Raw genomic sequence first — 11,740 nt, forward strand, 5'->3', positions numbered from 1 at the left:
GGAAGGTCCTGTGTAACCGAAACCGTCTGTTGATTTTAACATGCATTGAACACGTTTTTGCACTTTATAAGAATGAAGAAGATTGCTATTATCTTGGCATGTAATCCTTTTATTTGGATACACAGCAAACTAATTTCATGAATTGAGTTTTGTATACACACAATATTTTGTAGGGCAGTGGTATTTCATTTAAAAAACACTTTTTATTATAATACACTGTGATGTCAAAGTAGAATTTTCTGCAGCCATTTGTCCAGTTTTAAGTGTCACATGATCCTTACGAAATGAAATTATCCATTTTAAGTTAATTACATTTTAAATAATGAGTACTTTGAAATTGAGTTCAATATGGTTTCAAAAGAAATACCACTGAACTAATGAAATTACTAAGTCCAAAATTTTAGCCTTTAGTCCTAAAGTTAGAAAACATGTGAGCATCACCATAGAGATCTCTAGGAGAACACATCATTTGATTTTAAGTGACATCAAAGGTCTGCCAGTGGCACTATGCAATACAAAATTTGGTACTTTGTTTTGCAAGCCTCACCCCTTCTCCTCAGTGACAGGGATGTGGTATGTGGTATGATCGCAGGCCGGATCTTTCCTTGAATCCCATTCTCAAAGCAGTTCTCAGGCTGCTCTGAACCTAAGCACATTAGGATGCCAGTTGCTTCATCACACCCTTACAGAAACCGCAGTCAGATGATCCGTTTGGTCACCCACAATAACTCCTGTTACAGGCAGAAGACTGAACAAGAGACAGAGAGAGAGAAAAGGAGTCTTAATGTCAGACAACTGAAGAGCAAAAGCAGTGTTGGGGGTAGCTAAGTAACGTAATTAGTTACTTTTCTAGGGAGTAACGCAATATTGTAATGCATTACTTTTAAAAGCAACTTTCCCCAACACTGAGCATAAGCAGAAATATGACTATGAACATAGAAAACTGACCTTCATAATGAATGGAATGTTTTCATATAGCAGCACTGATGGTAAATGCTGTAAGATGCAGAATTGTGTATGTTGTGTTTGCTCACATGAAGCAAACATTCAACATTTTGTTGTGTTGTTAATTTTTCATGTAGCATTTGTGATGGAAATATTTTATATAATGGCCTCAGGGGGAGTCAAAAGGGTATCAACATAGAAGGTTCAGAAAAGTGCAGACTAAGGATGCTCAGATCAAAGGTCGTGTCTCTATGATTAAATAATCAGTATTTACCCAAAAAGTGCTTAAAACAGTAGAACAGTCATATGACAAACCAATGACCAGATCAGAATAACCAATTACAGTGAAGAAGACTTGAGGGATATTGATTTTTACTCAACTACAAGGTATAAATGTAGTCTCTCTTGGTTGTTGTGACCAGTGGGCTCCCAGCCGTGAATAAAACTTTCATTCCTGCAAAGAGCAACTTGGGAGTGTTGTCTGGTATATGCTGTGCAGCTGAGGAATAGAAGTACTAAAGATTCTACGCTCAAAAGACCACCGCAAAAACAGTGATAGTGTTGGAAGACTATAGAGCCGTCCTCGGGCTGAGGTAACAGCGTACAGCTGAGAAGGGCGGTGAGAATGTATAGATGCTAAAGACCTGTGTGCTCATGTGTGATTGAGGTAGTGATAGTTTCTTGACGGGACGCCGTCACCTTACTTCAGGAAGGGAATTACCCCAAAGTATTGGAAATGTATTAGAAGTATTTGAGAAGGGAATTGCCTTGAGATACTGGGGGATTATATTTTTTATGTTAAATTTTGGGGGGATTTTACTGTAAATGGTATTATACTGATGTTTTTGTCACATAATTTGTTTTGTATTTTCCTGCCCAGGGACAGCAGATGAAATTTAGCTCTGTAGCTAATTCTGGGGCAGTTTCCTGACTGTCTATTGTCCCTAAAAATAAAAAAAATAAAATACTGTAGTATTATATTGTATTATATTCGGGGACAGGAATTACCTCGAAGGTACTGTAGTACTGTATTGGAACTGTAGTATTGCATTTTATAATTGACAACTGGAGGTTGTTCGAATTGACAGTGTGGTGAAGTCAGATTAGTATTGGGAATTTCCACAACACACTCCAGCTTTTCAGCATAAAAGGCCTTTCTGTCCACTGATGAATTCTATTAAATTAAAATTAAAATTAGAGAGAACATATGTTGTTGACATATGTTCACTTCAAAGGTGATTTGAGAAAGTTTGGATGAGATATTTCACACTGTTCTGTCATCATGTTGATGATTAGTTCATGCTGTTCTCCCACGGTCTGTATTTTTGCCACGTGATGGATACATATCGACCTGATAGCGCTGAGTTCTGAGCAGTCGGTATTAGATTACATTCTCTCACTGTCCTGGGAAATGCAAGGAGTTATATTTAGACATACAGAGGTGGTCATTTCGTTAGCCTGGGCTGAGCATCATCATGGAGGTGGATAATAAGGTCACATGGCTACTGGTGACCAGAGAGATCCGTTTGCAACATATCAGGAGCAGTTTTGTATCTATCAGGCACAGCTGAGAAAATAAGTTACTGTATTTCTGCCAGGATGAATGATGACAAAACCATTGCATTTGTACTTTCTTGAACTAGTGAGGTATACAAAGATACAGAAGATACAAAGTTTAAGTTTTGAATTGTGAAATATAAACTCACAATTGCTATTTCAGTTCAGAGTGGTGCAGTGACTCAGACTGCCCAAGGGATTTAACTTAATAAATATATAAAGGACAATACATAATTTGCCTTGTTCATGTTGGATTAGCCAATAAGAATTACATCTAAGAAAAAACTCATTTCCTTCTGTACTGTGTCCCAGTGTGATTTTATTAAGCTCTTATCAAGATGATTTTTGCTATTTATGGAACTGCTTGTATAACATACAAAGAGAAAGATTATTCATTGAGATTTGTCTTTCATGTACTGCATGTATCATAACATAATCTAATTATGTTTATGAGGTTCTTGCTTAACTTCACGGTTGCATATTTTACAGAGGCTTCACAGAGATGGTCCCATACAAAGAGGATCCATATTAGATTACAGCAAACATATATTTATACACTCATGTCAGACTGAAGTTATTATTTTATGAATATGACAGGCTCTATGAGGCTGAGGACTGTTGCCACTGATGCGGAAGTCAGTGCAGCCTGCACAGTTTGATATGCACATCTAAACATATAATCTAGCCACATATTAATGTTAAATTTAATTTAATTATAATGACTTCAAATAGACTAGGAATCAGTGTTAAAAACTGAAATAAATCTAAAATAAATAAAAAATATAGCCTAAATAAACTTAAGCTTAAATGAAATTAGAATTTGTTTTGACGCCAAGCTAAAATAAATGTTTAAGTTGAATGATTAAACTTACTAAAACTAAAACGGAAATAAAACTAAAACTATACAGAATTAAACAAACTAATTATAAAAATTAACTAAGATTAAAACTGAAAACCAAAAATAAAAACGAATTCAAAATATTAATACATAGTACATAAAGTATTAAAATAAAAGAGTAGACGGTTTATGACACTGGTTTTGGCTAGCTTGTAAGTGTGTTTTGTGGCTTGTATGCATATGGCAGGATTAAGGGAAGAGATTGTTTAATAGTTTTATGAAGCTGTGCGCTGATGCTGGACTTGAGCATTAACAATTTAATCTTCCAGTATGTGAATCTCATTTATTATGGGTGGCTGGAGAAAACAGGCCAAACTGAAAAAGCTTTCTTCTTGTGCAATCCATTTCTCATCATTACTCTCACCCACTTGTTATTATACCCCCATCTCTCTCTCTCTCTCTCCATGCATTCTTCTCCCCATCCGCTTGACTACTCCTCTTGTTAAGGGTGTCCCAATCTGTCTGAGCACTGAGTGCCCATCCCACTCTCAAAGGAGCTGCACACAGACTCTGGCAAACTCACTTACCACACTGGCAGTCAGAGCACACACAGCTCCATCCACCGGTTATAAGACGAGAGCCACTTCCAGTTAAAGGACATACAGCTCTGAGCTTCAGTATGGATGCGTTCAAGAAGGGATTCTCCATGGCTAAGGAGGGAGTGGTGGCTGCTGCCGAGAAAACTAAGGCCGGGGTGGAGGAGGCAGCTGCCAAAACCAAAGAGGGGGTCATGTATGTAGGTATGTACAAAATCAACTAAGGAGAGAAAAGAGAGAGAATTAAAGTGCATTTTGTACAATCTAAAAATATATAAAATGGTATGGTGTTCCATTTTCATATTTAAAAACAATGTAAATTAGAAATTTACAAACCAATTGTAAAATTACAAACGCATATTTAAAGTCAATTTTACTGATATAATTTAAATCTATATTAAATAACCTAATACAAAAATGCATTTTAATAAATTACATTCATACATATCTTAACCAAATATATTCAAGAAAGAAAACTGTTTGGAAGTTGTTGGGTTTCCTTTTTTTAATGATGCATTCATTTTATTTGATCATTATCACCATAATCTAAATAGTACATTTTTGCTTACAATTTATGATGTGTGTATATATATATATATATATATATATATATATATATATATATATATATATATATACCACTTTTAAGTATTAGACAATTGAATTATTAGCCACTGATCAGAACCCTGAAAATGAAATCCAGGGCAATGAAGATAAATGCGGGGCATGAGCCCATTATTACATGTGACTGTTGTGCTTCGTCACAACAAGTAAGTGAACAAAAGACAAACCAGCATTATCTACCTGCCTGTAGTCTCTTATTAGATCACAAATTAATTTGCCTTGATTCAGCTACTAGACAACACTGCTAGACAGCTTAACATGGTTGCTAGTACCATGCTTGTTTACTCTGAGCAGTAGCTTTACACGCGTTTCTATTGTCAGGAATGGGTGGGGAATGAGGAGGGAGACAGACAGAGATAAAGAAAGACAGGACAAGAAGAAGAAAGGAAGCACTTTGTCTTTTCAATAACTTCAGGATGCAATCAATCGATGAGCTGTGAGTGGCAGATACATTATGAATAGAAGAGCCTAATTGAACTCCATTTATTTTGCGTGTTAAAAGAATTTGTAAACTATACGATACAGTAGTTAACATACTGTCTCTTGATGATGATGATATTGCAGTCTGATTACATAAGAATGCTTAAATATGCTGAGCATCTTATTGTTTTTACATTGTAAGTAACTGTCATATTGTAGGACTAATTATACTGACATGCAATATGGGTAACGTTTTAAAGCACAGTAAGGTGTTACTGTAAACCACTGCATCTTGTACATGACTTTAGGCACAAGCATTATGTGTCTTCCTGGTTGTGCTACTATGCTGACAGGAGCACACTGTACTGTAATCCCATTCCCTTCCGGTCCACTTCACATCCCGGTCCACGGAGACCAGGGTCTGCCCGGGTCAGTACACAATCTTTGATGATTGTAATGGCTCTCAGTGTGTACACAGGAGCAGTCGCAGGAGCCTGTCACTGTACGCTTTCAGTTTTTTTAAGAGCACAACCTGTCTCACATCAGAGAAGGGAAAGAACAATGTGCTTGCTATTAAAAGGAGCTTTGACTTACGTTGGAGAGGAAGAGAAGGAAGTGTGTATGAGCCAGGCTGGAGTGTGTGTGTGTGTTGCAGCTGGAGGTAAAAGCTTTCCTCTGCACCACACAGACAATCTACTTTAATCAGAGAAATCTCAAGCCTCTCAAAGAAAAGCGAGGTCACTTTCCACTGAACTGTGACAAATTGCCAACACATACACACCTCCCTTGCCACCCTAGAGACTCAACTACTGTATAGACATAGACATCTGTTATATACAGTACAGATATTTTTTTATGCCTGCATATGCATCTTAATAATATAGATTGAATGTTGATAGACTCTCAAACCTATCTTTAATTGTCTTATTTAATGGCAGTGCTATTTTAATATCATATATATTCGATTATATACATAGTTTAATTACTGTATGGTTTTTAGTTTTTATATATAGCTTTTAGTTTTTGTCTATTTAGTTTCATTGAGTTTTATTTCGTGGCAGTGTTGCTTCATTGACATACTATTGCAGTTTTTGATAATATACTTTTATAGTTTTTAGTTTTAGTCATTCTCAAATTTGATTTATTCAAATATTTTGTTATTTCAGTTAATGTTTATTTTATTTCAAATAATGACGCGCTAAGATTATAATGCTGAATGAATAAAAAGTATTTGAGATTCTGCACTGCTATAAGTAGTTTTGTGACATTAATCATGTGGCTTTTTGAACAGACAGTCAGATGAGCTCCCATTGAAGTTTAAGATACTCTTTGTATCATCTCAAATCATGCTGGAGAACATGATCATCAGGTTTGACAAACTTGTGAAGCTGATGATGCTCGAGTGCTGCTGTCAATATAGCAAAAGTGTGACAAGCCAAACTCTGAAAAATAGTGAAATACATGTTCTTTTTTCACTCAAATTATTATAATAATGCATAAGAAACAAAACTCTAACTAAAATTCTAATAGATACAAATAAAAAAATGAAACAAGAATTTTTACTAGTGGTCTCAGACGTTTGGAGCCCTACTGTAGACCAGGCTGAGCTCACATAAACCTGTCACTTTCATTTCTGTTACATTATATAACTGTGTGAGCACAGTCCAGTTTAATTATTTTGAAGACTTAATTCCATTACGTCTCATATGGATCAGAAATTAAAGCTTCGGGATTTGACTAGAGAGAGAGGTGATGACATTCAGACTAATGTATAGAATACAAATGAAGATTAAATTTTGCCCTATCAGTACTTTTAAATATAGATCCTGCTAGCATTATCATCATTATATATTAGTATTATTATCTGAAAAAGTGCTGTGTCCTCTTTGCATGATAAAGAAATAATATCTTAATAAAATCTAATATCTTCCTCTATAATTATGCTGAACTATATTTGGTATATCGCAGTCTCCTCCTCTTAATCGTAGCAGCAAGCTGCAGCAATAGAGACGTTTTATACTTGGTCACGTAATCCGAGATGCTGTGGAAGTGACATCATATTGCAGCAGTGGTCAGGTGGCGGCAATATTCTCAATCTTTATTGATTATAACATAAATAATACAAGATTTCAGGCTTCCGTTTGTGTTGCTAGCAGAGGCTAAGCCCTGAAGAATCTGCATGTCTTGATAGTAAATCAGCTCTTTGTCCAGAACAACAAGGACAATGTCACGTCTCTCTTGAGGGGTGTATTTGTTGTGCTGTGCGTGTGCATGTTGGGAAGGAGGAGTGACTTTCACAGACACATTGCTGTGGGCTCAAAAGTTCTGGGAAAGAAACAGAGCTTACGCTTGTTCTACGGGCCATTCGTGCAACGCGTATTCAGAACTGGAGATGCCAGGGCCTTTCAGAGGCTGAAGTGGGTTTTTCCACTGTTAACATGCAGGAAGCGTCTCAGTATAAAGGATGTTTCTTGATCGTAATGCTTAATAGCACTTAGTGATGCCAATCAACAGCCTGTTCACTGACTGTGGATTAGAAGCATTTTTACTTGCCATGATTTTGTAGTCTCCTGGGTACTGGAGAAAGCTGGACCTTTAGCTGCACTGCCAGAGGAGACTAAGTGTATGGATCCCAGAACAGAATAGGAGCCAGCACTGAAAGAATCAATCGAGGATCAGACATCTGTCTAAAAATAAGATGAGATTAGTTACAAGTTTGTGAAAAAAAGCATTTGTTCACAGGAATGTATGTCTGAGAATTTAAAGGGACAGTTCACCTAAGATTCTTTCATTATTAAAATAATGTGTTAATTCCAAAACTATATAAATCACTTCCTTCTGTAGAACACAAAAGAAGATAGTTTTGAAGAAATGGCAGTGTTTGTTGTACATGTTGTTTTGGACCCCAAAGACTTTCACTGTATGGGAAAAAAAGCCTTCTTTTGTGTTCCACAGTAAAAGTCATACAAGTTTGGAATGACATTAGGGCAATAAATGTTTACAGATTTTTTTTTTTTGGGGTGAATTATTATTTGAGCTACATTACTTCACAATAACCTTTTATTTATTTTTTTCTGACAGGTGCAAAGACAAAGGAAGGTGTTGTGACAAGTGTAAACACAGGTAAAATAATTGATAGAAACAGGTCTTAACTAAACAACACTCAATATGTCATTTTCATAAATACCCTAATCTACGGAAAGTCTCAGATCAAAATATAAGAACACATTTTCATCTGTCCTAGCTGCCCAGAAAACAACTGAGCAGGCGAATCTTGTGAGCGAGACCGCCGTGACTGGAGCCAATCAGGTGTCCGAAAAGGCAGTGGAGGGGCTGGAGAGTGTGGTTGCATCCACTGGCCTTGTCAAACCGGTAAGGATTCGATTTGAATGAGGTCAATTAACTGGATGTTTTTAAAAAGTATATGTAAAATTCAAAACATTGAAGTCAGTTGCATTGGTGTCTTTAGATGCGCAATATTATTATTTGCTCATATATTTTAGTACAGCTGCAAATTGCTTAATACACTGTAAATTGCTTAATGCACTATTCAGTCATAAAGTTGGTCTATTTTATATGATGGCCATGCTTTTCTTTCTTACCCAAACATGAGCTGGAGAACACTGAGGTGCTTTTAGAAACTCAAATGCATGCATGCAATAAAAGCATGCTGAATGATTGCATTTTCCTCAAAGCCATTACCATTACAGACTAAAATCTCTACATTTCAGTACATCAAATTATCAAGATCTATTTCTGCTTTCTAAATATTGCTCTGCATTTTTAAAATACATCCTAGTTCCTTTCATTCGAGTTCCAATATTGTTTTTATTCATGTAAAATCTCATGAAGAAACAAGCCATAACCACGCGACCATTATTAGTCGATGTGCAGCAACAAAATACCTCCTGAACATGAATCTGAAATCTTCCAGAGAGCAATAACAACAAAACTGATGTATTTCATCATTTAAAAATTACAGTACTGTTTTTTTTCTGTTGCGTAAATACGTGAAGAGGTGAAAACATGATAAACAGCGATAAAGAACCGTTCATATCTGAGATGTGTTGATGTGTTTTTGCCTGCAGGGGGATGTGTCGAAGCAGGAAGGAGCTGGAAAGCAGCCTACAGACGCTGGGCAGTAGGTGAGAGAGAAGATGGTGAGCTTTTCTTGAGATGGGAATTACAGCAAAATAGCAAAACCTTTAAAAAAATAACTTCGAAAAATAATAAAATTGCAAAGTAAGGAAAATGACACTTGATTTCAAGGAATGTATTAGTCTACTTAACGTCGGGTAACAAAATTTAAGGTATAGTAGGCCTATATTCTCTGACACAAAGTAGTTCACAATTTTTCTACACAAGAAAATGTATGCAGATTAAGTACTAGCAAGAGATGTCTGACTCAGTACATGAAAATGCACAGCTTTTTAAATCAAATCATTTATTGGCGACTTTCTTTACACACTAAAGAAAATTCTTTGGAATCTTTATTTAATGGTCTTTTACTCAACTTATTCAGGGAAGCCATTTGACAGTTAGATCTCAGTGTCCTGTGATATTTAGTAGCTTTTGTAGTTTACAGTTTTACCAGACAGATTTTATGTCTACAGCCCATTACATCACAGAACATGTGCACAAACAGGTTTTGTATAAAACATACCTGTGTTTCATGTGTAGCTAGTTTCACTCAAATTCTGAAGAATCACAGTATGTGCATCGAACAACATAACTGTCCTTCTCTTTTGTTTTCAGGGTGATGCGCTGCTTCTTGCTTAAGAAGAGAGAGTTCATTAGCTGCTGCGGGCCATGGCTGAATATTATCATACTAAACCTCTGATGGACTCTAAATAATATCCAATGTCACACAAAAAAACAAAGAGACCCACCTCTCTCTCTTGCTTTGTCCTCACAAACAACCTCTACTTACCTCTTTTAATTTACCACTTTTCTTCACGTAAACCTATCCTATTCACAAGAAAAAAAAGCTCATGTAACAACACTATTATTTAGCTATGCAATATTCACATATACTGTGCAGTTCGTGCCATCAAATTTGTGCAAATATTACATGCATGTGCTTGTGATTTGGACATATTTATATAGGCAATGTCTGTCTTTCTTACCTGCCCTAAAACCAGTTTTCCTTCACCCGACACAATGAGGTCAGCTAGATGATTCTCACACAATCAGAGCGAGAAAAGTTTTAAAACATTCCAGTCCAAACACATAGTCAGTGTAGTATCTGAGACAGTATTTGAAACAAGGAGCAGAAAAAGACAATCACAGGCAAATCCAAAAAAGAGGGCAACTGATGTCTGTAAAGCATAAAGACAGCTGGGTAAATCGGTTTCAGTGTGGTTATAGCGTGATGGGGTTTTAGTAATGCTCTTATATGTAGTTTGCTATAGCAGCCTTTATAAACAACTCACAAAACCTGCGAATGATGTCAGAGCAGCTGCTTGGTTACATGATTTGTTTGTGGAAGCCATGCATGCTGCCTCACAACTACACTTTAACTGATCCTATTCACGTACTTGACTCATTGTTCCCCATGAAGTCTGAAAACAGCACATTTTTTCAATATACCATCTGTAATAAATTCAGTTTTGTGAAAAATAAACCTGTTCTCATTTTTTATTCTTACATTTAGAACAGAAAATTGCAAAAAAAAAAAGCTAACAAGTCTCATCTGCACAATATTTGAAGCATAAAGTAGCAAGTAAGTAACATTGCAAAGTATTTGTGTACTAAATATGGTTGTGTGTACATCGGTAACAGAGTACATGCTATACGAAAGAGGCAGGGCAAGCACTCCCTTTAAATATTGAGTGAAACTATGAAAACTAATTTAAGAACATTGAAAGCATCAAGACACACCCTTGAGATCAGGACGCCCCTCCTGCTCTTCCCCTCTTAGTTCCCGGCACACCCGCACACCCAATTAAATATGCATCTCATCAACAAAGACCTAAAATCCCAATTGGCCATTACAATACCAGCGAAAAGCACTATGGTTCTGGCAGAATGTCAAGGTTTATGAAGTTTTCATGGTCTTTGAAATTCGTGTTTGAAATGACAGACATTCAGCTTTTTCCACATTCCAGCAATGGGAGGAGGCAGAGAAGTCATCAGCCCATTATCTTCTTCTTGCTCAGAGGAAAGTCATTTACACCAAAACATAAACAATGTAACTGACGTTAGAAATGTTCATAACAAAATTACAACAAGAATCAAAGAATCTCCGTTTCATATCCCTGAAACTCTCAACTTCCCCAAACCAAAACAAAAGCCAAGAAAAGGCAAAACAAGAATCAAAAGGACTATCAACCCTGTATACCCCCGAACTATCTCAGCTTCCCCTAAACGATAAAAATAACAAATAAAATATGTTTTAAAAATACAATAAAATAAAATGTTACAAATGTCTGTAAAATTAGGACAAATATCAAATCCCTGCATATCCCAGAAACTCTCGACTTCCCCTGAACAAAATAAAACAATACAATAAAATAATCAAAATTAGGACAAGATTCAAAAGGACTATCAACCCTGTATACCCCCAAACTATCAAAACTTAAAGAAAATAAAATATTACACTACATAATTAAATAACTATATGCTCTTTTTTAACAAATTATGAGTTATGATAAAATCCTGTCTGATGATACAGGCAACCAGGTAAACCAGTCTAGCAAGCTTGCTGTTCTCTCTGTTTACGTCTTTCTACTCCACCCAGGCTGAAGTAGCCAATAGGCAC

General features: G+C 36.1%; 1 protein-coding gene across 2 annotated transcripts; it reads left to right on the plus strand.

The window, feature by feature from the left end:
* The first annotated feature begins 3,854 nt into the window (after positions 1-3,854).
* On the plus strand, positions 3,855-10,594 carry LOC306884474 (uncharacterized protein). 2 transcript variants are annotated; one of them, XM_079440363.1, is made up of 5 exons: positions 3,855-4,140; positions 8,062-8,103; positions 8,225-8,352; positions 9,069-9,140; positions 9,736-10,594. In XM_079440363.1, exons 1-4 carry the CDS (start codon positions 4,020-4,022, stop codon positions 9,123-9,125), a joined length of 348 nt encoding a protein of 115 aa, XP_079296489.1. In that variant the 5' UTR covers positions 3,855-4,019; the 3' UTR covers positions 9,126-9,140; positions 9,736-10,594. The 2 variants fall into 2 exon arrangements, with proteins under 2 accessions (XP_079296489.1, XP_079296490.1); XM_079440364.1 differs by having other exon boundaries at positions 3,873-4,140; positions 9,069-9,125.
* The last annotated feature ends 1,146 nt before the right edge of the window (positions 10,595-11,740 follow it).

Source organism: Barbus barbus, assembly GCF_936440315.1.
Source record: "Barbus barbus genome assembly, chromosome: 18".
NCBI lineage: Eukaryota > Metazoa > Chordata > Actinopteri > Cypriniformes > Cyprinidae > Barbus > Barbus barbus.